This window comes from Epinephelus moara, chromosome 24 (genome assembly GCF_006386435.1).
Source record: "Epinephelus moara isolate mb chromosome 24, YSFRI_EMoa_1.0, whole genome shotgun sequence".
Classification (NCBI taxonomy): Eukaryota; Metazoa; Chordata; class Actinopteri; order Perciformes; family Serranidae; genus Epinephelus; species Epinephelus moara.
Genome location: NC_065529.1, coordinates 34372347 through 34399576, shown reverse-complemented (window position 1 = coordinate 34399576; position 27230 = coordinate 34372347). Strand labels below are relative to the sequence as shown.

Sequence of the window (27230 nt, the reverse complement as noted above, 5' to 3'; positions counted from 1 at the left end):
AAAAAAATAAAAATAAAAAAATGATCCCACACTTTGGATTTCCTGCCCAACATGTTATTAACTAGCCTGTGGAATAACTGCAGGTACTAGCTCTGTAAATTTCGGGCCGTACACATGCCGCGTCTTTAACCGCCTGGAAAACGCGAAGTTCGGTACATGCCACTACTCTTGTGCCTTTTCTGTGCCAGCTTTCAAGAGTGTAGCTGCAGGTTGCGTCTGAGGTTGCTAAATCCTGAGTGCAGAGCTGATCTTCTTCCAGGCGCTGTTTGTGTAGCGTGTAGGCCTATCATCTGTGGGACAGATGTAAAGCTCTGGGTAGCCCTGCACTAACATGAACAACTTCTCCGTATTTAACAGACTGAATATTTACAGAAGAAGAGAAAGATATCTGTCGGCTGTGATTGGTTTGTAACGTGACTTCTGTCTGACTGCTGAGCGTGGCCTCTTCCTGTGTCTGTCCTTTCAAATTAAACTCACACATGGTCCAGTCATATAGGTTTTGATATATATTTTGACAAGGCGAGTTTCATGTTTGTTTGTTTTTTCTGCAACTAAGCGACCAATGAAATCTTGTGGACTAATGACCTTTCTAGTTGATGAACGTTTGGTTGACTGTTAGGGGGCAGCCCTGTTGCTGATATCGAAGGACCTAAACTTCCTCAAGAAGAAGTATATTAGAAACTATCAGAAACTTATTTTGTCCATGGCTGTGTTTGTTTTTTATTTTGAAACTCTACAGCATAGGCCACCTGTGTGTGTGTGTGTGTGTGTGTGTGTGTGTGTGTATATGTGTGTGTGTGTGAGAGAGAGAGAGAGAGATTCTGTGGAGCATTTATTATTTCATCAGCTCCTTCACTGAACTCGGCTCCTATAAACCAGAGAGGGGCGGCTGACTTTTTGGCTGCGGTTCAGTTGAGTGAACCTTAATTTCACGTATAAAATGAGGCAATGAAAACTTTACAGCTAAACCAGACGTTCTTCAAAGTATATAGTAAAGTATAATATGAGCAAAACAATTAGGGCTGAAGTTTGTTTTGCCCGAGATGAAAAAAAAACCCAACCAAAGTCATCATCCAGGCAGTCTCCTTTTTAGCCAGCGTGGTGCGTTTCCTGTTTTAGCACTGACAGTGCATTAAGATGAGTCCGTTTCATGTCGTTACTTGAATGGAGGTGCCTTTATCAGAAGGAACATTGTGTTAGGAACAGACGACAGAACAAACAATATCTCAATATTTATAACCTCGGCTGATTATGTCACACTGTTCTGGGGATAACTGGTGATGCTTTCAGAATATATTTACATGCAGGACGTTTCAGAAGCGTTGTTATTATTTATATCCTGTGCATGATCACTTTACAGATTAATACATTTATTGCTCTTAAGAAAAAAGTAGTGGTGTTTACTTTGAATGCTGCCTGTAAGACTTAAGAAAGGACAACACTGAAGGTATACCACCATTTTAAGGTTCATACATGTATTTTGTGTTTCTACTACAACATGTTTACGTGATTTAATGTTCAAAAAAAATATTATCTTCCTCAGACTGTCAATGCTGGAACACCTGCAGTCACCCTCTGTTTGAAACGACTGTTTTAGTGCCCATCTCTTTAAGCCCCCCTCCTGAAAAAGCCCACTCTGCTCTTATTGGTCAGCGTCTCTGGGTCTATTGTATCTTCGTTCTCAGCGTCTCTGCCCCGTCATTGCATGACATCAGATTACATGTGTCACTAACATTAGCATGTAGCTACATGTAGCAGGGCTGGGTATCAGATAGGGGTGGGACTCACCAGAGGATCCACGATACGATATTATCACGATACTTAAGTAATGATACGATATTATTGCGATAAAATATATTGGGATTTATTACTTTTTTTTCCAACTGCAAATTATTTCCCCAAAGGAAAACTTTTTCAACATCATCATTTATCACTGCTAACTAAATGGCAGCACCCATGTTAGAAGCGTTGTCTGTTACAACGACAATCCCCCATTCTTGTGCTTTTTTTTTCTGCAGGAGGTCTGCAGTGTTTGCAACAGTGTGACTTCCTTGTACTGCTCTAGTTTGTGAGACAGCAGTCACCAGTCCTCTGAGAGATAATGTGCCGTTATAGTCACATAAGAATCTACTGACCTTTAAGTCCAGGTGTCACAGGTTGATGCCACCCTTCCTGCTGCACTCAAAGATTCCTCAACTTTTTGCTTCACTTCTCTGTAGAGCTTGGGTACGGCTGTGTCGGTGAAAAAATGTTGGGATAGAGTCACATACCGACAAAGTGTTTTTAGCATGTAATAAACGCCTTCGTTTTTGGGCGCAGATCTTTGCACATGAAGTATGTGATGGACTGTGTTATTTACTTCGCTCTCTCAGAGTTGGATGGTAGTTTTGTCAAGCTAAGTGTGTCCAGTGTTGGTTGATTTTTCAGCGGTGCAGGTTTAGCATTCATATCAAGATACCATGCTGTATAGTAGCTTTAAGGTATCTGCTAAAATAACCCAGTACCAAGTCGTATTAAAAGTTCTCTAATCAAGCAAAACTTGCAGTTGATCATTTTTGTACCCAGATCTAAAAAGACTACTTGTATGCTTTTTCTTTTCACACTATATATATATATTTTTTCATTTTTATTTTTACTGACTATATACAAACCAAGAAATAAAACCATACTCAGAGTGAACACTCTGTACCTCTGCTGTCTGCCTTCCTCGAAAGACTTAGCGGGGAGAAAAAATTGCTGACAGCTTTTAGTTTGAAATTCCTCCAGAATAATTTTAGACCCTGCTGCTAATCCTCTTGTGATCAACCTCTGAATCCTGACCCAGTCTTTACCAATCATTTGCTATGAACCAGTTTACTGTGTTATCAACATTTTCAGCCTCCATACAAGCGCTCTTATAGTCTCGATCTCCACCTGTCAGTCAGAGGGAAGTCAAGGACGTCTCTTTGTTCTGGAGAGTTCTTTACATCTAAAGGTGCCAGAGTCCACAGCGAGGCAAGGTTTAGCCCGGAGCCTCATTTATGTGCCTTCTTGAGTTATTCACTTGAGAATGTAACGGACGACTTCTGTTCACTTAAACACACACACACACACACACACACACACACACACACACACATGCTGTGCTGTTGAACCGAGGACTGAAAGTGATGCTGCTGTAGGAAGTGATTAGACTGCTTGTTTCCTGTCCATGTTTTTAGCAGTTAGGTAACTGCAAAGGAAATGGTGTAGAAGTCTGACGGTGGCAGGCAGACTAGATGTAGTAGCACATCGCACTGTGAAGCATTTTATCAGGCGATGGTGAAGGGCTGCAGGCATGAGGAATATTTAGCAGCATTATTGAAATAGTAAGTAAGAACATATTTGATACTTTAAACCTGCAGATTTTGCTTTTAAAGCTGTGGAAATCACATCAGTGTGATTTGTTTTGGTATGTGTTAGAGAAGGGTATCTGCCTTTGATAAAGAAATGTCCGTACATTGTTTACAGTGTTGTCTAAAGGAAGTGGTCTGAATAACCTCACTGTATGTTTCCTACCTATTGTATGTTTGTACTTAGTCTGTATTTATTTTGTTTAATGCTATTAAGGTTTATGGTTCTGCTTTATGTTGATAAGAGTTGGTTCCCACGTCTAGATGGTCATTTATAAAGATATCTACATGTACACATACAGTGCTGCTTTCTTGGTAGATCTCTAAAAACCGATAAGAGTCTAAAGCTGCTTTTGGTTGGTTCACTGACAGCACATCTTTCAATTCTCTATAGAGAGAAAAGCAAGTGACTTTTGTTTATGTTAAGAGGCAGCGAGGCTATATCAAGGCAATGATGATATGAAAAAGTCCCCTCTTCAGCTCACTGCCCTAGTACATTTTTTTTCTTTTGTCTTTATCAGTTTCTCATCACACCGGCATCTACTTGTAGCTTTCAGGAAGCGGTTAACCTTGATGGAGGATGGTAGAGAGAGGTCTATAACGGCTCACAAAGCAATTGGAAAATTGAGACTGCGACCCATGCTCAGTCATTAGATAAAAAACGGAGAAATTGGCCTCCTTTCTCATTGAGGTACATTTGTCCCTTTTTCCTGAACCCTTAAAGGCATCGTCGTGATGGAGTGTGTATCATGCAAATGAATGGAACAAAATGGAGAGATTATTAAAGTGACATATGGCTTTCATTTTTGTTTCACCTTGATGTGAACCACAGAAGAAAACAGTTATTCAGCATTAACAGAATTAAACTTGATTTATATTCATGCAAGACACTGTGGTGTGGGTTTTTGTAGAAGTGTTTATACTTTAAGTGTTGTTCGTTGCAATTATGGATGTAAATGCTTAGCTATTAATTGGTTAACCACCAAGAATATTTTTGACTGGTTATGCATGTTGGTCTATGGGTAAATCTTGGTACTCTTCAGGTAACTGTACTGCGCACCACCTGTGTCTGGAGGGAACTAGCTAGCAATGCTAACTGTCCCGACCCAGCAGGTTGCTGTTGCTGTGGAAACATGGCAGCTGCCCTCTGGTCTCCCTTCAGAGTAAGTGGTATAATTGTGAGCTGCAAAACCCCTTACGCATTGTGAACTCTATTATCACTGTGAGCTCCGTTAGCACTATTAGCAGTGTCAGCACTGATAGTGGTGCTAACATAGTTAACAATGCTAAAGGAGTTTTACGGCTGCAAAATGGAGCCACTTACTCACCAGAGCTACCTGGGGTAAGACTGGAGAATGACAACGTAGCAAGCGACCCGAGTGGTGTCAGTGCAGAGCGGCTAAGGCTAATGTTAGCTTGCTAATAGAGACTTGAAGAAGCTCAGTGTACATTATGTTTCCACATTTTAATGCAGCCAGCTTGCTGTTGGTTAGCAAAGCTAACCCAAAAGAAAAAGGCAAGGCATGTACAACACAAAACATTAAAATTTCACCAACTCTGAATGGATAGCGCTTCAGAATGAGGTGCTAAAGCTCACTGAGTCATTGGTGCGCTGAACTGAACGGAAAGGCCTAATTTATTTCACGTCATCATGCTTTTTAAGTGGTTAGTTACCAATGGGCGTCAGCTAGCAAAAGCTAAATTAGCCAAAACTGACATCCTTAGTTGCAATTTGCTCCCAAACGCCAGGTGGCACACAAACAAAATATTCTGTAGATAAGCAAGAGGTCAACGAGTGTTACTTGAAAGTGTCTGCTAACAGTAGGAAACACCGACACACTGCCAAGCATTGCATTTGTATACTGTAATTATTACTGTCGCTAACTGAAATTAGTCGAAATTCTCTCAGGTCGCCACTCTTTTCATGGCATCATTTTTTAGCTCTTCCAGTGATCTGTCATGCTCTTCGAACACACTGTGACAAGAGGCCTCTTCTTTCTACAGTGCTGAGGGATATGGCCTGCCATTTGACCGTCTCTGTGGTCTTAATGAAGAGTTGTAGAGATGTCTGTACTTGCTCGGCCAGTCTTCCCTTGGAGGTGTTCATGTTAAACTGAAAAGTGCAGTGGGCGCTGAGGTGCAAAATTAAGAGGGGCATGACCTAGCTTTGTTCGAAACCTCTGCGCTCAACGCGAATGACATGATGGCATCCTTTTCCGGCGGGTGAACCTTGCTCTGGGGACACTAAAGCGAGTGTAAACTAGCTTTACTCAGCACTTGGTTGTGTGGTACTTTTAACTGGAGTCTTTTTAACTAGGCCACCAAAATGCATCTCTGTGCACTTTGCTGTGGTGCATCAGATCAATGCTCACTTCTGAATGTCAGTGTTTCCCCAGTGCATCTTCCCAAAGATTTACTAGAAGTGTTACACTGCATCAAACTACTTCCAAGTTTTATTTGCTGATGTATTTATTAAAGTTCCAAGTAGTAAAAGTTTGTAGCTGATATATTTATGAACCCTTGGCTCTCTTTCTCTCTGTCTCTCCTCTCTCAGGACGTTTACTGCTGCTAAAAGGATGATGATGAGGATAATGGGAGGAGGCCACGGCCGAAGGTGCAGCCCTCGCTAAAATCACACTTTCTCCCAAAACTTCAACCCTCTACCATCCATCCACCACTGCCGTCCCCCCTCCTCCCCCTGGCGCCATGGCCAACCACCTGGAGCTGATCCAGGAGCTGCAGCAGCTGGACAAAGTGCCCAGTCTAGAGAGGCTGCGGGCGGCCCAGAAGCGGCGAACCCAGCAGCTGAAGAGATGGGCTGTGTACGAGAAGGAGATGCAAAACAAGAAGCGAAAGGCCGACAAGAAGGGACGCAGTGCCAACAACCTCCAGCAAGAGTCCAAGAGGCACGTGTCGTTTGCCGCCAGCGTGGCACTTCTGGAGGCATCGGCCAGGAATGATCCCGATGAAGGTAGGGGCTGTAAAGAATATTTATGAGCTGTGCAAATTAGAAAATAGCAGTGTGGATTTATGGGGGAATGTGCTCGGTGCGGCTCACATGTGCACAGTGGCCATACAAAACCTAAGAGCTGTAGATTTATTCTGCACGTAACAAGGCGACACACAGTAAATTATGTGCTGGAGTTTTGTTCATAAGCTCAGAGTCAAACCCTGCACAAAGCTCGGTGACGCCACATTTGAATAATTACTCTAATTTCAGCCTCACCTCTCTACTTTAGCTGGATATCAAAATGCCAAGGTCAGGGAAACGATTAGCCGGGCCTGCCCACTTAAACTGCCAGTGGTACTCACTCCATTCGAGCTGAATTTGTTCTGCTGGGAGACTGTTTTATCATTGCGAAATAATGGAGTTGTCACACTGAGATGAAACTCTGCCAGTCTTTTAATTAAAATTTCAACGGATGGTGCCCCCCTATTTGGAGATAATAATTGTTTTCCTCCAGTACAAACAGTCCCACGATGCTGTGGCAGTGCTAACAGTGTGTCAGTGATGCAGGGATGATAGCAGGCTGCTTATCATTTAGATATAACATCTAATTTAACTTCGCTTTAACTTGAAATTAGATTGAACTCTTTTTATCGTAACGAACACAGCCCGTGGCTGAGCTACTGTACATCCTTTGCTCATGCAAGCTGTCGTGACAGATATGGAAACAGCCACAAGGCTGATGTACAGTGATTCTCACAGAGCAGACGCAGCCCTGCACTGCGTACACACACATACACGTGCACACATATGCTCATGCACATGGGCTGCGAACTGGCATTTATGAGCTCCAGCTGGAGGGAGAGTCAGTGGAAGTCTTTCGGATTTGTGTTGTCTCGATGGCTTGTTGGACGTTATCACGTATGACCTGAATAACGATCAGATAAAAACCAGCAGGCGACAAAAGGATATCACCTAATTGGGTAAAAAGGAAAAGCTCTTTCCACTCTAGAAATATAGCCTTTATCAGTTATGTTGCTGTTGTTGCTGATTCTGCTGCTGCTGCCTCATTAGACGCAGAGGTGTTGTTGTGTAAGAGATTTCAGAAATGGTTTGAACGGCATTAAAAGGTTTGTCGTGCGCGTCTGCTCTGTGTGGAGTTCCCAGAAAGTCTGCTGAGCCAATTAGTCTTTGAACCAGGATGTTGTGGCTGTTGGTGTTAAGTCTTCAGTTTGAAAACCACATGACGTGGCCAGGAGTGTGTGACATCTGCTTGTTTACTGTCAGTTCCAGGAAATATGTATACATCAATACTTCCTGGAATTTTTAACAATATAATCTCTGTATTTAAGGTCAGATTTATACCTGGTCGAGGCATTAAGGAATCATGGTGCAAATTAAATGTTAAAAGGCAGTTTGTGTGCTGTTTATTCTGGAAGCAACAGACTGCCCTTTTTTTTTTTTCTTTTTTTTTTTTTATTAACATAAAAGGTATTTGAGCTTCTTAAGCAAAACAAAAATTCCTTACACAACATTTAAAGGCCGTCCTGTCCTTGAGTGTGCAACATTTGGCAGCTTAAAAAATGGTAATGATTTTCATGATTTAAGCGAGTACCTTGAGTGCTCTTTGTCCAGCCTGTGGCCTTGGCCAAACAATATTAGAGAATATATTTTGGTGGGAGGGCAGGATTTTGCATAGTGATACAGTAAGATGAATAAATGTAGAAGTAACTAGGTGTTCATATCACAATTCAATGCTAGAGTTTCTCTGATATCACAAAGTCTGCCAGGATACGATTTTGATTCAGTTCGATTCAGGGCCCCGCGATCGATATGAGATGATAGCAGTTAATCTCCTCGTTGTCTTTTGCTTGGCTGCCTGCCATGATCTAGGCCGCTAGCACCATTTAAATATCTAGGAAAGAGGTGTGCTTGGACAAAAAGTGACAAAGACGTGCTATTGGAATATCAAAATAAAGGCATATCTCAAAGATGAGGATATGTATCGAAGTTTTCACTTTGCAACCCTGATATGAGATCGTTGATCTTTGAGTTGATAATTGATTTAGATTGTTGTCTCATTACACCCCCAGAAATAATACTAACGTGTTGCTGTAGTTTTTATTATGCATTCTTCACTAAACCTGATTTGCAGTTTATTAGACAGAATATTTGACATATTGAGCCATGTAAGTGGGATTGTTGTAGGACCCGCAGCATCAGTCTATCGTCCATCTACCACTTTTGTTCACACTTGTATATCTTGACAGATGTTCGATGAAACTTTGCACAGACATTCATGTTCCATGGACAATAAATCCCCTGACTTCTTATCTAGCACCACTATGAGGTTGGCATTTGTAGCTTTGACTGAAATACCTCAATAGCTATTGGATAGATTGCCATGAACTTTGATACACACACTCATGCCCTTCATGAACTCTGGTGATCCTTCATGGATTTTCCTTTAGTTCCATCATCAGTTCAAATTTCAATTTGTCCACTACTTTTGTTTATGACCTCATACCTACAAAACAAATGAGTCAGTCTGGTTATGTATATATCCAAAGAACTGGCAACCAGACCAGGCCTCTAATTGAGACAGGCCTTTATTTGTCAAAATGTGTAGCCACACCAGGCTAGTAAAAGGGACTGGGTGTTTAATTGAGACTAGGCTTTTAAGTTCTACAGTAACTCTGTGTGTGATTAGATTAGATTTTCTACTACGTCACCTCTGCAGTCAAAAATTTTACTTTTCTTATTACAGAGAAAAAGTGCTGAATACCAAATACCAAATTCCATGCACTGGAGCCAATGCCAGCGTCACTTTGAATGTGAACAGTGCCTAACCCTTTCAATATTTATACAATATGATTTCCGTCCATAATATCTTACTCCACTTTCAAGATGTTATCAATGATTAGGTTTTATTGCAAAGCCCAGTGATGTAAATAATACGCACATCTTTAGTTGTTTGTTTTCAGCCTGACTGTGTTCACATCCTGTGAACTTCTACACATCTGAATAGAAACACCAGCCTGCGTCTCTCCGTGTGCAGCGTTGGACACATTGAGAGCAGATTTCTTTGCTTTGGTTTGAGCATCACTAATAACTGCAGAAGCTTTGTCAGTTCTCCTCACCGCTGACAGTGCCTGGGCATAGAAACATTTGCTATCAGTACTGCTTAATGAGGGTGACCATGAAAGAGGCAGGGAGATAAAAAGCAAAGGAGACAGGTTGTAGTGTTGCCCACACAGCTCCAGTGGCAGCTGGCTAGCTCAGGAGCCTGATAATCTCCTCTCTCATTCCCTCTGGTCCCCAAATGCTCGATCAAGCATCATGACTCCACACGCTATGCTGCTCAATGCACACTATGCTCACAGGCTCTGGGCTTCCTTTGCAGAAATATAATGTGACACTGTCATTTATTCTCTTGTGCAGTCATTTCAAAGAAGGTTATATAAGGAGGGAAAGGAACATTTGAATGTAGATCATGATGGAATTGTGAGCTTTGAGAAAAACAGGACATGTTTTCATAAATCACAACTTAAATTTAGACCCATAATCTGAAAGAACATTGTCTGTCAATGGCAGAATGAGCAGCGTAGAGTTACAGATGTGTTGAGAAATAAAAGGAGCCGTCTATCACCTCCTTTCAATAATGAGAAAGGAAGGGAGGGAGGGAGAAGTAAGAACAACAACAGAGAGAGACTGAGATTGACTTTGACCCGAGGCTGACTCCACCGGCCTCGAGGCCATAATAAGATGGATTGGACGTTGGATTGGCTGGACTGAGTCCTGCTTAATCCCTGATTGGCTGGATGGAGTGAGATGTTTCCTGTGATTCTTTCACCGCCCCTGCTTCTCTGCGGTTGCAGTCAGAGCATCACTGGCTTGACCGGAGGGTATGTGTGTGAGCACACACTGACAAATGTCTGAGTGTGTTCACTGGGTTGCATGTTTTATGGATGAAGAACTGGCTGTTCTTACGGGCTTTGTAAGATTCACAGTTTCTTGGACAGTCGATGGTGTTATAAAAACTACGATCTGTGAATAATACAGGTGCGCATGTATTATATGCTTGTGTCTTGAGATGTCCTTGTCATTGTAACTTCCTCTCTGGAAGCGGTAGCAGCAGACTCACCAGGCCGTGAGGAGATGCAGATATAGTAAAGCCGCAGAGGACACAATGTGTACTCCAGCTGAAGTTTGTGTTTGTTTGTGCAGATGTGTTGTGGTTGTGAGATGGAGACCAGAAAAACTGAGAAAGTCTTTGTGTGAATATTTGGGAACGCATGAATGTAAATAAACTTTCCAGTGTGTGTTTCCAAAAAAAAATCTGTATGTGTGACGAGCCTGAGACGTGCTGAAGAGGCTTTGATCTGAGGGGATAAGAGAGGAGGGAACAGGAGGTAGGAGAGGATTGGATTGAAAGGGATGCATCCTGAGTCTGAGCCCGTTTCTTTGCCCTCCGGCTTCCACCATCCTGAACCCTCTGCCCCCTTCGCTGTGATGAGGGTTGATGGCTGTGAATTACTGTGAAGCACCTCGGCGCCTCTCCGTGCTGCTCTCTGACTATTGAGACTGATAGGTTTTCTACTCTCCAGAGAGCAGCCATCCTGCAGAGGAGCAGCCATCAGGGTCAGAAAGGACAGTCAGTACATAGACACCCACAGTGTGCGCTCTGACCTCTTCCTCTTAACACCACTGTGTTATCTGATGAAGTCGTCAAACAACTCAGAGATGATTGAGACTCGTCTGTGGAAAACACAAATGTTTTGAACAACTGAAGTCTCCTGAAAAGTTTCATTCTACCATTGTAACATGAACAAACTATTACAAAATCAATATTCACATTTTATGACAATTAGTAAATGTTATTATCCAGATAGATTTGCAGAGCTGCTCAGTATTAATACTTAATGCATCAGCATCAGGTCGAGCCAGTGTAAACATTTGGTGGCGATCAATGCGAGGTCATCAGTAATCCAAACTGCTTTTCAAAGTGTCCTTAAAGGAATACACTGAAACCTGAGGTGCTCCCGATCGATCTCCTGTCAGCCAGTTCTGATTGAGTGTACTGCCACCTTTAACGGCTTCACACTGCTCTGAATTTATGTTCCTATTTTATACAGTCAATTTACTAAGTGAAAGAATAATACCTAGTGTAAACTGTGTTTTCATAGTTCTTTAATTTTCTATTCAAAGTGTATAGTTGTCATACTCACAGAGGGAGTGGCAAGTGCAAAAAAAAATGTTGGTGATCTGTTTTCTTATCTGATCAAACTTGTTTTCTCCTCTGTGTTTATGAGAGAGGAAGAAACATTAATGCTTTTAGTCCTATTTAGAACATAGAGTGTGGTGAACTTCTGCCTCCTGTGTCCAAAATGAGTATTACAACAACAAACACTTTGAAAAATGATCCTGACAAATTAATAAATAAATAGAAATTACATGGCAATACTTTTTGTTCTAGTTCAGAAACTAGGAACTAAAGACCTATTCCTTACAGGAAGTAGTATTACCTGGGGACCTCTAGTAAATTGCAGTTATTGCTGAGGTCATCAGTGGTCTCGTGTAAATCTGCCATGTCCGTAATTTGTCAAGTAAAAATTTGACAGCAAATTACCAACCATATTTCACCAAAAAGAGGTCAAGTGATAATATCAGTCCTGTTTGAATGATTTGGGGTGGTGTTAAGGGTTTTTGTTTTCTCTTTTCTGCCTCTTTTCCAGTCAAGAAGTATTGCAGCTGTGTTGGCAGATATGTTTTGACAGCATTTTGAGGCCCATTTTGCAGAAAGAGTAAGCTCCAATCCACCAGAAGAGGGAAACTGCGAAAGATGATGACATGAATGACGTGACAATGTGTGGCAGAATAGATTCTGTTTATTTAACTCACATTTAAAAGAAAGGAAAAGGAAAAGGGAAGTTGACACTGCACATCACTGCTCGTGGTGCTGTGTAGTGTGACTGTGTTATGTAGAGTGGAGTTACAAATGAGTGTGTGCATCATATCCTGGGGATAATGTCACTTAGTTGAAAAATTGGGCAGCAGTAGCTCAGCCTATAATGACTTGGGTTGGGAACCGGACGGTTGCCAGTTCAAGTCCCTGTTTGGACCAAATATGGAGTGAGGACTTGTAGCTTGGCACTGCCAAGGTGCCCCTAAGCGAGGTACCAGACCCCCAACTGCCTAAGTTGCCTGTCCATGGGAAGCCCCCTCACTCTGACATCTCTCCATTCAGTGCATGTATACTTCCTGTTTGTGCATGAGTGTGTATGACAACAAAATGAAAAAAATGAATTTCCCGTTAGGGATTAATAAAGTATTCTTCTTCTTGTAAATTACACATTACATGTGAGCTCCCTTTGTAATACTAGTCCCATATGAAAAGGGCTTTAGAACGATTTTCCTGGCAAACCACCTGTTCACCTGTTTTAAATTCATAAACACAGGAGAGAAAACAGTTAAGATCAGACTTTGAAAATGGATCACCAGAATTTTTCCCCACTTCCCTCCCAGGGCTTCAGTACATACTTGTACAGACTGTAAAACTACCCAAACTGAGCTCCTGCACGCTGTCAAAACTTTAAATCATTTTATTAGACATCTATATTTCGGTACAACGTCCTTCATCAGGCATTTAATTTAGCAAGTTACAAGAAGCACATTTTATAGTATACCTAAATAATTAACAGCCAATCCAAGGGATGAAGCAATCAAGTGTCCACACAAGGAAGATAATAAACAGACACCTTGAGAAGGGCAGGGTGTCTGTTTGATTGGAAACAATTATTTTTTGTCGTTACCTACTTTGTATAATTTCACCCTATTGATCGTTTTGTTGCTGCAGCTGTTAGTTTACATTTCTCAGAAGCCAAGCAGCAAACCGGAGTTATTAAAAATGTATTATGAAATGTGAAAAATTCAAGAGCCTCAGGGCAGAAACACACAGTAGCCTCTTTTACACAGTCTGTTCAAGGCGGGAATGTCTTGCTGTTAGTCTTCCTCGCTGTTTGGTTTTAAAGGTACAGTCACAGAACGGGGGGCTGAAGTTGTCCTGACTTTAAGCCAGCAGCAGGGGTAGTAAAAGATTTAAAAAGCAGCTGGTGTTAGTTAGCAGCTAACAAAAGAGAGGAACAGCATCTGAAAATGTCCCCAAATTGGGGAGACAATGGGCCTCATTCACATATTTGTGTATACACAAGTTATTGCTCTGTGCATAGAATAAGTGAAACTTACTGTTGGATGTGCACCGGCCAATTTTTGTGGTGAATCAGAATCATTCTAAACCGACAAGCACGTGCCCGCTACCTTCAATCAGCATACTGCCACGCCCCCATTTCTCTGTATAAGGAAATCCAGTTGCCCAGAGGGGTATGCTGAAGAAAGTGTTATGGTTGTCTCTACACCAGTATTAAGGCCCTGACACATCAGTGTTGGACAGTGTGACAGTGTGATGTATCGACAGTCGGAAACAGCTGATAATGTCGTTCGTCACTCTCTACAAACATGTTCAAACATGTCGGTCTCTGACCCGCTCTCTCCTGAAGGCACGGACTGCATCATCTTCCAGCAAGGTTAGATTTGCCATCTGAACAGCTGCTTGGAGGTGAAACAGAATCTTTTATATATCCTGAATGCCTATTATTAGGCTGCCAATTAACTAGTTGGCTACAAGTGAACATGTGTGCAGTTTCTTCTTTTTCTTTGACTTGAACTTTTATTGGCTTTCTCAACAAACAGAACAACAAGACAGCACACATCACTCACATATCTGCAAAGGTGCTTAAACTGGGTAAGAAAAGAGATGGGAAAAACAAAACAAAGGGGTAGCAATCACAGAGGGTTTATGTGTGTCTTAGTGAGTTGTGGACCTACAGGATAAACTAGGAAAAAAAAAAGAAATATAGGACTGAACATATGTGCAATTTCTATAAACTAAAAACTTGAACACTCCATTATCATATTTGACTTTTTAGATTGATAACTGATGAGGATGAAAGGGTGTCAATTTTGCGGTTATTTGATACTTTTGACCAATGCATTAGTAAATTAATGGTTTTAAATATTGTCAATTAAAGCCATTTTAAATGATTATGGTTTTAACATGCTGTGCATTTAGTTAAAAGGCGTGTTTGGATTTTCTGAGACAACCGGGCCATTATCATTTGTGCGTACATGTGGTCTGAGGCAGTTCTAAATTTGTTCGCAGAGTAGGAACAAATTCAGAAAAGAACATATTGATGAATCAATATGATTGATATGATATGATTTCTATTAAAACTCCCGAAGGCGTGGTTAAAGCACTGATTTGTGTGAATGAGGCACAGTGAGGTCAAGGAGCTTCTTACCCTCAGAGCAGAGGACGAGATCAACTGTTATTACAGGGATGGTAAATTCATTTTCATTTCATTTATTTATTTATACAGGAAAGGAATTAAAAGTAATATTGTGTGCTACAGTTAAAACTGTCCTTCAGCAGGTTCCTGTTATGCAACAAAACACATTACAATACAGAATAAAAACAGGCAAAACAACAAAACATAGGCAGCTACAGAGACAATGCAGAGTAGCCGACTGTAATGGAGTGAGTAAAATGAGATATGGGATTTGAATCAGTGAATGCAGGTCTATCCTTCCATCAGATAGTGTTTATATGCGTTATTGGCACGTTACGCCATTGTTGTTTATAAAGTGCTGCTGAAACGTATGTTATATTTCACATTAGACGCCGATACTGTTGTGTTACGCCCTTAATGCCTCTTTTGCTTCCTAAAATCACACACTGAGGTGGCAGTATGTTGGCATGGTTTGGTTCTTTGTAAAAAAGCAAAGCCAATGTAATGAAACGTCTTCGTTGCAGCAGTGTTGTGGGATCTTAGGATGCATTCACACTGGTGCTTTTTGGTCTGCTTTAAACGAACCCTGGTCTGCGTCCACTGATAGTTCAGTACATTTGGAGTGGTGTGAACGCTCATTCGAACTCTGGTGTGGACCAAATGAGTGAACCCTGGCCTGCTTGAAAACTGGAGGTCTTGGTTCACTTGCAAGTGAACCCTGGTGTGGTTTGCTTACAGTGGGAAATGCAAACAGACTATCCAGCGAACCAAAGAGAGGAAGTGACGTAGAGTGCAGTGCATTTTGGGTAGAAAAAAACAAAGCCAACAGTGTGAACTGGGAGAAGCAGAGGTAAAAAAAGAAAAAGTTGGAAAATGTCTTGTGGGCAGACGTGGAGTAGTGAGTAGGTGCATAAATGTATACATTTGGTGTTGCTGCATTGTTTTTGTGGTGACCAAACCGGCTGAAGGGGAAGGATCTCCATTTTCGGTCCTGGCCAATTGATGAGCTGGGTTTTCTTCTTCCTCTGGCTTTTTTTCTTCCCGGTCAGTGGTCAGTGTGAAACTGAACCGAACCAAATGAAGGTGTGAAGTTTTCGGCATTCTTGGCCCAATCGAACCGAGTCTCTGGGACTATCCTGATGTGAATGCGCCCTTAGTGTGAAAAGAGCTAGTGACTGTTTGGAGATCCACAGTGTCATTATGGACCTGTAACTTGAGTTTTCACCAATCATTATTTTCCGTTTTAGTTCTCAAGATTTTACTAGTAGTCGTCCATCATTTTGTTGTGACGATGTGAGAATGTGCAGCAGTGACAAAGCCAGTCATATTTCACCCCTTCCTGAACCCACTCTGTGTTTCACAGCTCTGTGTTTCTCACCCCTGGACTCTATTTATTCACCCACTCACATGGCGACACCCAGCTCCCTAATTACCACTTATCCCCCCTCTTAAAATCATAACTTGTAACTTCATGTTTGAGAAGCCACGCTTTATATCCACATTCCATTTTTAGCCATGTGGCTTTTGCTTTTGGTTCACCGCCTCTTTCTTCCATATCATCACCATATAAATACAGAGAGGGAATAACTCGAGATTTCAGGATAGAAAAATACTCCGGCAGAGAGTATCGCCTCTTGGAAGGAGAATTCGCAAGTGGTTTTATCTTATTTTTTTCCCCCTCTTTCTAGTTATTTGTGTGCAAATTAGGTCTCGAAGGAGCTTTTGTCTTCTTCTGCTGTCTTATTAGAGTGGTAAGGCCTTCTCCTCAGAAGTCTCAGCTAGGCTTAGTTGCTCCCAGGCATATGGCAGCAACAGAGTGGCATTAAAGAGACACAGGAGCAAAGTGAGTAGAACTCGAGTGCAACACAAACAAAAATACATCACATCGGATGCAACTGGTTGTTGAAAAAGCTCTGATCTTTGGTGGTAATGTCAGTTCATTCTGACTCCAGTTTTCGATCTATAAAGGGAAACACATGAAGAAACTTTACTTTAATCTTGATTTCAAATACCAGCGAGGAGATTTAACCAGCTCCTCTCATGGAGTTTGATAAGAAATGAGATTTAGACACAGATCTGATTTTTTGTTCAGTCACATCTATGCCACCTTCATACATGCTCCAAAATTCGTCATATGGGAGTTCATCTGTGTTTTCCCCACACAGCCATGGTTTACTCGCTTCATACTTCACAGCACAGGAGCACATCAGTGTCAGAGCGGTCAGTTGAAACTACAGAGGGATGCCGTTACTGTACGGTTGACTGCCTTGGTCACCAGCCATTACAGCCTGATTACCAGACGCTTTCTGATGGGAACAGCTTGCCTACATACCATGACAGCGTTGTCGTGAGGTGCCGCCAGAAATATTGGAACGTAGCCCTGCATATCCTGAAGTTTGGGAGATCTGCTCCTCTGTGAAACCCTCCACATTGCAGCCGAAACACTCCAGACTCCTCTCCTGGCTGTACCAACATGTCTCTCTGCACAGACCTACCACTAGTAGCCGCTAATAGAGCTGTAGCTATGTGTTCCTCTGTCTTCTCCCACTTATTGTAAATTTCATTGGACAGAAGTTTGCCCAATTATTTCTAATAATATAATAAGAAATACCACAAATCAGTATGTTAAGCTAGCTTCTGAGCTGTTGTGCTCATCAGAGGCCGTCATTAACGCGTTTATTTTTCCAGAGTAATGAGCCGAGCACTTGAAACTAATCACAGGTCACAATATTAGAATCAAACAGAGCTGTGCTGTGATGATGTAGGTCGCTCTTTAATAACATTAGTGTTACTGTTCTCTGTGTTAGATTGCAACGATGATGTCGGGCCAAGACAAAAGAGAACTGGTAAACTTCAAACACTTTTCACTCGCAGACTTAAAAAGGATGGACTTTTGAACCAGATTTGCAGCTGATAAAAGCCGCCTGAAGCTTGTTATCCAACACGTCTTTCTAACGCCTTCATGTACTGTAAAACATTTGATCTGATGTAAAGACCAGCGATATGACAAATGATTCAGGGTCTCGTTTCCAGTTTGAAGAATCTACTGTGAACTATGTCTCCTTTTCCTTTTTCTTGTCTCCGTAAATGGTCATTGATAATTGCCCTCAAATATCCTCTGAGAATTACTGTTTAATTAGTTGTGTGACTAAGCACTAACCTATTTTTAAACTATGTATCTCAACAAATACATTTCTAATCAACTTTTTATTTCCAGAGCCTTAAAAGCGATGTTTTATACAGGACTCTAGCCAAGAGTTGCTTTTGCTCAGCTCTAACTAGTGATCCCAAACAGGAGGGTGTTTACTCACATGCTCAGCTAAGCTGATGTGACCTCAGACCTTTGACAACTGTAGTGTAAGCTGGCTGGTCTCGCTCGTGCATCATGTGTCGCAACACAAAACGAAACAAGGGTGGAAAGTGTGTTAGGACACAGGTGTGCGCACAGACCCTGAGAAAATAAGATTTATGGCTCTGTCTGTTGCAGTGGCTCCGAAAGCTGAACACACTGCAGCTTGAGACAACATTTAGAGAAAAAAGAAAAATACAATGTAAGGTGAGAAAACAACCACAGAAATGAACAGACAACAAAACCAAATACAGAAATGCTGCAGGTCGCACAAAACACAATAACAAAAATGACAAAACAACAGGATTTTTAGTGTCCCCTGGAAACTTTTATTAAAGTGAAAATAGACAAGTTTGTTGCTTTAACTTATAATTATGATGTAAATGTTGATTTCACAATGTAATGGCTATAAAATAATGACACCACTGGCCTTTTGGTTCCCCATAACCCTCACTTTCATGATGCAATTCTGTTGGTCACCGAGTACGATCTCCCGGAAAAATAAAGGCTCAATTTAATAAACAAAGAAAGAAAGTCCAGTCAACCATTGAGCAACCATAAGAGGATAGCACTTTTGTTTTCCCTAGTAGCTATCGGTAGCTTTCCACAGTTGCCAAAGAGTATTAATGTAAGATGTTTGCAGTTACTGTCATCAGTAGTGGAAATAACGGACAGCTGAACAGCTGAAGTAACTGTGGAAACTGCTGTGGTTGCTGGGCTCAGAGTAAAATGGAAAACAATGTGGTTGTCTTTGAAACAGTGGCACCAACAATTATACCCCTTCGAAATGGTGGGGGGGTTGTTTGTTTCCATTTTGACCAAACTTAGTAATTTGTATTGTGCTCGGTGCAACTTGCAGAGTTTCTGTGTGGTTTTGTTTCTCACATTGCAGTATTTTTTAAATCTTAATTTGTGTTCGTTTTGAGCTCTCACGCCACCGTAGTGTTATCGTCTGTTCCTTTACAGATATCACAGTGTGACATGATGCATATTTTTGATGTTAAACTATGTTTTTGTGTATTTCTACTTTCTTATTAATGTAAAATCAAACTGGAGCTAATGCAGTTAGCAGGTCTCAGATAATGCCAGTCTAGTCTCGCCACCAGACAATCAGAGATCTCCGCCTTCTGATAGTCTGGGGACACTCCTTTCTAAAGTGTGTTTAACACACCGGCGAAAACGGCCGGCAACAAAGCAAAGCCTCTTGCATTTTGAAAAGGACACGCCCTCCCGGAAATGTGCGCTCCCCCTTTTCTCGTCCGCAAGGCAACAAACACACAGAGAGCTTGAAAATGGATGCCAAGAGATTTAACTCCGTTTCATCAAGCGTGTGCTCAGTCCACAAGATTGTGGAAATGAAGGAATTACAGTGACTTGAGCCATTTTGTACCGCTACACATGTTTTTGGTCGGACTATGTTTACGAGCACAAGAGTTCAGCGAGCCACCGAAGGACCGCCCTGCGGATTTACTATTAGTTCTGCAACGTAGGGAGTTTTTTTAAACTCTGAAATTGTATCCGCCCATCTAAACACAAAATCAGGGAGAAAGTCATCAGTCTTTAGTTAAGCAAAGCGTCTAAAGACTGACTTGTGAGTCTAACGCCAGTCTAATCAGATTTGGCTGTTCATTATGAATACTCAACTATTCATTCCTTTTTTTTCCCCCATAGAGTTTGAGAGTTTGATCGGGGTTTGTTGGGATGATCACAGTGACAGCGATGCTCATGTAATATAGTAAACAAGTCATGTCAGTCCTCCAAGTGTGTGTGGGCTAACAGTTACAAAAACGACTGCTCGAGCAGTTAAATCCAATTGATTATTAAAATCTGCAACTTTCAGAGGGCAGACCTGGCAATTAGTTGATTAATCAATTAGTCAATAGATAGAAAATTAAGTGGCAACACTTTTGATTATTGATTTATTATTAAAGTAATTTTAATTTATTGGACCCAACGTCCTGAATGTGATTTCTTACATATTGGTAGGGCTGCCCCCGACTAAGAATTTTCCTAGTCGACCAATAGTTGTCATTTAGAGCTATTAGTCGACTAGTCGCCTGCATCATGACCATATTTATTTATTTAATTAGGAAATTATATATTTTATGTGGGGCAACACAACGGTTTGAGTTCAAAGTCTGAGAAAGAATAGTATCAGTAATAGGTAGAGTATAGTATAAGTTTGGTCGACTATTAGGGGGCAGCCCAAGATATTGGGCTGTAGGAATTAAAGATAGGCTTTAAATACATGATAAATTACAGAAATATAATGCAGATTAATCAATAATAAAAGTAATTGTTAGTTGCATTATACCCCCCATGTGATACTTGCATATAACGGCTGAGCAATGGATTTCAATAATAAAGACATATACATAATACAGTGGCTTTCACAGTTTCCTGGGAGCTCATATTTGCACTGATATTTTAAATGACTCAAATCTCAATTAAATCATTCAAGCAAAAAATCTGCATTTACTGCGTTTAATCTACTGACGTCGTATAATACCATATGGCTCTTTCTGGAGGCTTTATTCATTCAGTCAGAAGACTAAAGATGAGTGAAACCTTTTTTTTTTTTCTTTTACCACCCCTGCGTCTTTCCAACTGACAAAATTAAGCTGCTTCACATAAGGCTGAATCAAGGCTCCTTCACCACCGGCTCTTTGCATTTTTCGCTTCTTCCTCCTGCGAGATCACCGCTGATTTTATGTGACATTTCCGAGCAGTTGATTACTTAAGTGGGATTTGGCACTTCATGCCCGGAGCAGGGCCGCGACAATGACAGGGTTGAGAACTGCAGATAAAAAGTATCCCTGCGTGGGTAGTATCTATCGAATGCTCCTGTGATCAGGAGGACTAGTCTCACTCTGCTGACACCAGTGGATTTTAGAAACTGTGTTTTTCTAACTGGCTGTCATCCTCGCCGTCTCTGCTGTAACCATTGATATTCTTCTGTCTTTTCTTTCCTGTCAGCCTTTTGTGATGAGGGCGGTTTTCAGGTAGCCTGCAGGTCAACAGAATTCTTTTTCCTCTCATCTCTGCCAGTCTCTTTCCCCCCTCTCTTGCTCTGGCTGTCTTTGGGCGTTGCTGCGCTGCCTGGCACACACTGGCACTGCTGTCTCCTCCCCGCCATGCTAGTTCACGTGCCTCAGCCCGAGCACAGGGGACAGACTCATCCTGATCATGTAACATCATGAAAAATACAATGGAAGCAGAATGATTGGACGGACTTAGTATGTACAGTGTTGTGTGGAGTGTAGGTGTCTGTGATAGTGTGTCAGGGGTCGGTGTAGTCAGTTGCATTAGAGAGCAGCAGCATTGGACCGTGGAATTATTAGGATTTTGGCTTATTTAGCTCCATAATTGAACACGTTTCTTGGCTGTGTAACTGTCACACAACAACAAAGGGTCATTTATTGAACTTGCACTTCACTGACTATCTGTGCTTCATTGTGTTCTCTAGTTTCAGCGCAGCCCCTATTTTCTTCTTTTCATGTGCAGGTCTTTCCGGTGCATTAGCCTCTTTTCAAACTGCTCACTTAAGGCCACACTATTATTGTTATTATTAACCGTAGTCTTTGGTGAACTGTGTTGCACTATAAGCGTTAGTCTGCCAGCGAGCTCTCTGAGATCTACTCCCCTCTTCCACATCAGTCAAATCTCCTGGGAGAGACCCGACTCTCAAGTTAACTCCTATTTCCATGGTAACTGAGGCAGACATAGAGAGGTCCAGGCAGCCATGCCCCAGAGCTACTCAGCTGCAAAGGCACAAATTGTGCATCATCATTGCTGCTGCACGGGATAGTATGTGGGAGACCGTTGGATGTGGTTGTGGCTGCGGGGCCAACTCGCCCTCTGGGTAAAACAGTCATGGTGGAAGTGAATGGTGTGATTCAAATCATAGTCGACAAATACAAAGTCATATGAGAATAATTCCAGTATCTTATCAAAGATTGAACTTGAACATGACAAGTGCTCCATTAAGATTATGAAAGAAAAAGGCAAAAAAAGAGCCTAAAATTGAGATTTTAGATAATAATTGCCAAATCATGTGAAGATGTGTCGACCATTTTACAGATACAGAGGTTTCTTTATTACAGCCAAGGTGAACAGTAAGTAGTAAGTTGCATAGATGTCAGATATGTTTCATGTAATGTGGAATACTTATACTTTTTGGAAGTGTCAGAAAATAACTGTTTTGGAAAATAACTAACATTTGAAGCGCTAAATGAATAGCAGTTAAGGTGGCTGTGAGTTGAAATACTAGTACTATTAATACTATGAATAGTACACAAATCACAAGGACAAATCAATGTAACCAAGACGATGAAGCTCTGGTAACCTTAAGAGAGCAGCCATTTTAGCACATGCTGATGTTTCTCTGTATGTAACTGAATCGTGTGAGTGCCTAAACCTTACCAAACCTTTATCAAAAAATCGTTACTTCATAAAAACAGATGTATTTTTTGGTTTGGAAATGCACAGACAATTTATGTCGTCCTTTTGATGAGGGTATCAGATCATAAAATGCTCGCAAATGGAGTTTGCCTGGATCCAGACCTTTGAATCCGCCCATTCCACCGAGTTAACTGATTTGTCGGGCAGTATGACATGAAACAGTGTTTTCTTTGTTAAATTAAAAGATCAAGAGCGCCACAGGGGACGAGCGATTAGTTGATTAGCACCACAGACAGAACTAACGTCGTTGTCAAGCAGTTGTCAAGTGGTGCGCAGGAATCAGTGCGGAGTAATAACAGTCATGGCAACCGAGAAGATGCTACACTCAAGGCTCTTTAAATCAATATATCTTCTCAATATTGAAGTGGTTCAATACTTTTATTTTCCTTTATAAACCCCAACAAAACAAGAATGTTTGCATGGCTACGCATTAGTGTAGACTTAAAATGACGTTAGATTCAGGCGGAGATGTTGGTAGGAAAAATCAAATCTCCCTCCTACATGGAAATCGGTTAGAGTGGACACAATGTCAAACCGAAGATGGAAACGGAGTACAACTATTTGACAATTCTGTCTGATATTAGGCAAAAGTGGAGGACATTTAGGGAAAAGGACAAATGTCGTACTTTGTCACTTCTTGTGGAGGACTTGTTGCTGTCATTACAGTGGATCCCAACAGGTGGGTCACGGTCCACAAGTGGGTCATGGGTCCATTCTGAATGGACCGCAAGTGACTTGCAAATATGTCAAGTTTGTAAAAAACACTTTGTTTTTTAAGTACTGTGAATTTCCAGCACAGAGCTTTTATGTTGAAGTGCCATTTCCTGCTGTAGAGTGAGGGACAGATACTTGGCAGAGACAGCAAACTAGCTCGGCCAAACGCAGGTATGCTTTATATTTAAAACTGCGTGGACCTTGAACTACTGACTAAGGAGAAATCTGGGCCCCAGGGCTGGACCAGTCGGGAACCACTGTGTCATGAAGATGTGAGGGAGGGAAGGTAGCGCCCCCCTTACAGGACTAACGGCTATTAATTGTTGGGCAAATGTTGTTAATGGAAAAGATGACACATCATCTTGAGACAACAAGAAGGACAACTGGGAAAAGGGATTTTGTGTTCCTTTTTTTAACTAAATGTAAAAAAAAACCCCATTTACAATGGATTGGATATAACTGTTATGATTATAGCCATTTATTAGCTTTTGTTTAATCTGTCATATTCATCGGTCTCCATCCAACCAATAACTGTGTATCACACTTTTAGCTGCAGACAGAGGAACAGCAGTTTCGCCCACATGTCCACTCCCATATCAGCGTGTCTGTCTGAAGCCCACCTGCCTGTGTGCTGGCCTGCCGAAGGCGTTTAAGTAGCATTTTGGCTTGATCCACTGATGCCGATCCCCCGATTGCCTGTTGAGCACCCCGCTGCTCCCCCACTCTTTCTAAACCACCTCATAACATCTCCCAGTGTCTCTCCGCCTGCTTACCGCTCTCCCCCCCTCATGGTGAATGAAAAGCCCTCCACCATACAGTAAATCCTGCAATAGGATTCTGGATTACCCAATGAGGATTAGGCCCCACCAAACCAAACCGGGGCAGCGTGTTTCATTAACAACACTTAGATTAATAATGTTAAACCCTCGAGGCCCAGTGACTGACCTTTTTAATGGTATGTGTTTAAACTCCACCTGTGGACTGGAGGGTGAATTTTAAGGAGAGAAAGACAGGAAAGTAACCGAAAAGTGCCAATATTACAGCTTTCACATCTAAGAACCGTTATCTTAATGTATATTTAATAAAAAATATGGTAATGAATGAACATGCACATTATTAAAGAGACTGGGACCTTGGAGGAAGTGAAAATGTGCATTACTTCTCTACTTATAAGCCTTGAAAACTAAATAGATTTGATAATGGATTCATATGAATTTATAGCCAGAAAGCAGATTAGATACTACATTCAGATTTATTAAAACACCAATAATAACCCCAACCCCACTCTCTGCCATCATTATCTGTTATTACTGGAGCCATAAAATCCAAATGGGGGCAGTGGAGTGGAGCTGAGCTGGGATGAACAAATGGCAGCTGGTTATAGCCTGAGGAGCTGTCAATCAAGGCGCACAACAGGGACAAAAATATACCCATCTTCAGATACCCTAAATGGAACAGCAATTTTTAAAATTGCCACCAAGACGCATTAGAATAAGTAAAAATAGCTCTTGAGAATTGATTGATTTTGTTTTTGTAGAGGAAAGTTGGCAGTTTCTGCTCTGACTTCAGCTCAGTCAGTTATCTGTAACCAGCATCTGGTGGCCAATAAAGGAACTACATTTAGAAACTCTTTGGCTTTAAAAGAGCTCTCTACTGATTTAGCATTGCACTTTTATAATATGGTGGAACCAAGTGGTTATCTCTGGGTCTCTAAAGAAAGCCAATGTGGAAGTGTCTTATACTTGCATTCTTTCTAATGGCCAGCAGGGGGCGGCTCCACGGGTTGCAAAAAGAAGCCGTACTCTATAGAAGTCTATAAGAAAATGACTCCACTTCTCACTTGATTTATTACCTCAATAAACAATTTCCAAATGAGTTCCTGGCCCCAGTAGCTTGTTTCAAGTCTTCTTCAATACGGCATAATGTTCATTTTGTTTATTATGGTCCCATTTAGAGTAAAATAGACAATAAGGCTGGTCATAGGCCCCACTCACTACTTTCACCTCATTAAGTGACAGGGTTCTCCTCGTCATGTTGCCCTGCAGGGAGCTTGACTCAGAAATTATTATTTAAACTTTAGTTTTGAACCCGAACAGTCTCCATCACGTCATGTTGCTCATCAAAGCCACACCATCTACCTTTATTATAAAATGAAAAATGTGGAGCTCCAGGCAACATTTTGGCCAGCCTCGTTTAAAAGAATAGGTGATGCGCAGCCGTTACGCCGCCTGACTGGTGTTTAGGATGGATCCACAGGGTAAAAACTGGCAGGAACAGACGGTCCTGAGAGAGTTAGAAGTGCAGGAAGAAGTTTTAAGGGATTCACATTTTTTTGTGAAGCTGTGTGAACTGTTTTTAATGTATCCCCACTTGAACATGCCTGTTGATCTGCAGAAGAAACTGTGTAGAAGGTGTAGACCTGATAGATAAAGGCTGTGTCCTTGCTGCAGCGGCCGTCAGTTCAATTCCAACCCACGGCCCTTTGCTGCATATCATCCTCTCTCTTCCCCCTTCACACTATAGCTGTCCTATCAAATGAAGGCAAAAGCACCTATGGGGCTAGTTATTGTTTAAAAAATGATGATACCAGTACCAATACAGTCCTTCATGTGATACCCATAATGTGAATGGAGTGGCGTGTGGTATAGTAGCCATACTTTTAAACACTTTTTCGGCGAATGGGCAGGCAGAACCGCCAACAACATCAAATACACTGGGACAGTTGGGAGTCCGCGTAACTGCACACACAGCGTTACTGTTAACATTAAACAACTTACCTAACAGTTATTATTGGATTTAATAAGCGAGACGTTCTGTGATGGCGTGAGTTTGTGGTAATGGATGTTCGCCACTGCCATTGTGTTAGTTCGTGCTTACCAGGCAGATATAAAACTGACTGTCTGCTAAGGAGAGCAGCTCTGATGACTTCAGCAACAGAAAATTTGCTGATCTGGTGGGGGGATGGGATCGTATGGGATCAGACGCCGGTGTGAAAAGGATTAAATGTAGGTATAGATTGACTGTAGATGTTTTGATACCACTAAGTACAAGGTTTTTTGTGTCAATACCTTAAATGTTTTGAGTACTTAAGCCCTAGTAGACGATAAAGCAGGGTATGCTTCAGGACGTGGCTACAATGTGATTGACAAGTTGCTACCACGGTGGGTTTCCTCAGGTTCTCAGTCAGATACACCCGTCACTCCCCTACAGCTCCACCATCCCATCCAAATATGGTCACCTCTGGCTCCTAAAACCAAGATGGTAATGGCCAAACTCAAGGCTTCAAATCTGTAGTCCACAAACCAATGGGTGACGTCACGGTGGCTACATCCATTATTTTCATACAATGGATGGCACTCACGAGAAGATTACAGTTGATGCCGCAGAATCATATATTTGCTTTTTAAAAAATCCACATATTCTTCTTCCTCGTCCAGTCCTGGCGCCTACATTACCCCCAATGCAACTTGACCACCAACAGCTCAGGTGGAGATTCAGGCGTGTTATTCTAATTGTGGCTACTGAAGCCTGTAGCCTCTCACAGAGATGAGTGGGCTACAAAAGTCCTGCTTCTTTCTAACTCGACACCCCCAATTTCTTTTTCATTTTCAAACTTGTAGTCGTAAGCCCACACCGAGGCTGCCTCAAATGGCACACCAGCTAATTTATCAGATTTCACACAGCACTCTCTGGAGCCACGAAACGCTTTCTTCTACTTTCTTCACGTATGAAGTAGTACTCCGGAAAAGTAGGGCCACAAGTGACTCAGATCTTCAGGTTGGGTTTCAGCTCTATGTTTAATTTGTCATTAAAAGCGACCCCTCCTTGTCTCATAGCGACTCCCCGGCACTCTGTGTTGCTTTTATTCCTCCCTCTCTTTCACTGTAATCAGTGGAAGCCTGCTATCTTAATGCCTTGTAGTAAGCATACTGGAGCTAATTGGATGGAGCCCTGCTGCATAATCCAGAGTATTACTGAGACAAACAATACTGATCCCTGTCTTCAAACTTTTTATAGCACTTGTTTTCTTTTTTCACTCCTGT

General features: G+C 41.6%; 1 protein-coding gene across 2 annotated transcripts in view; it reads left to right on the top strand.

Moving 5' to 3' along the window:
- ppp1r16b (protein phosphatase 1, regulatory subunit 16B) overlaps positions 1-27230 on the top strand; it is a 150142-nt gene that overhangs the window by 41230 nt on the left and 81682 nt on the right. Inside the window, exons 1-2 of one of the 2 annotated variants that reach the window (XM_050038968.1) lie at positions 3236-3347; positions 5926-6342. In XM_050038968.1, the coding sequence (XP_049894925.1) occupies positions 6078-6342 (265 nt within the window). In that variant the 5' untranslated portion in view covers positions 3236-3347; positions 5926-6077. Of the gene's footprint in view, positions 1-3235; positions 3348-5925; positions 6343-27230 lie in introns of those variants that run through there. The other variant, XM_050038967.1, reaches the window with a different exon arrangement.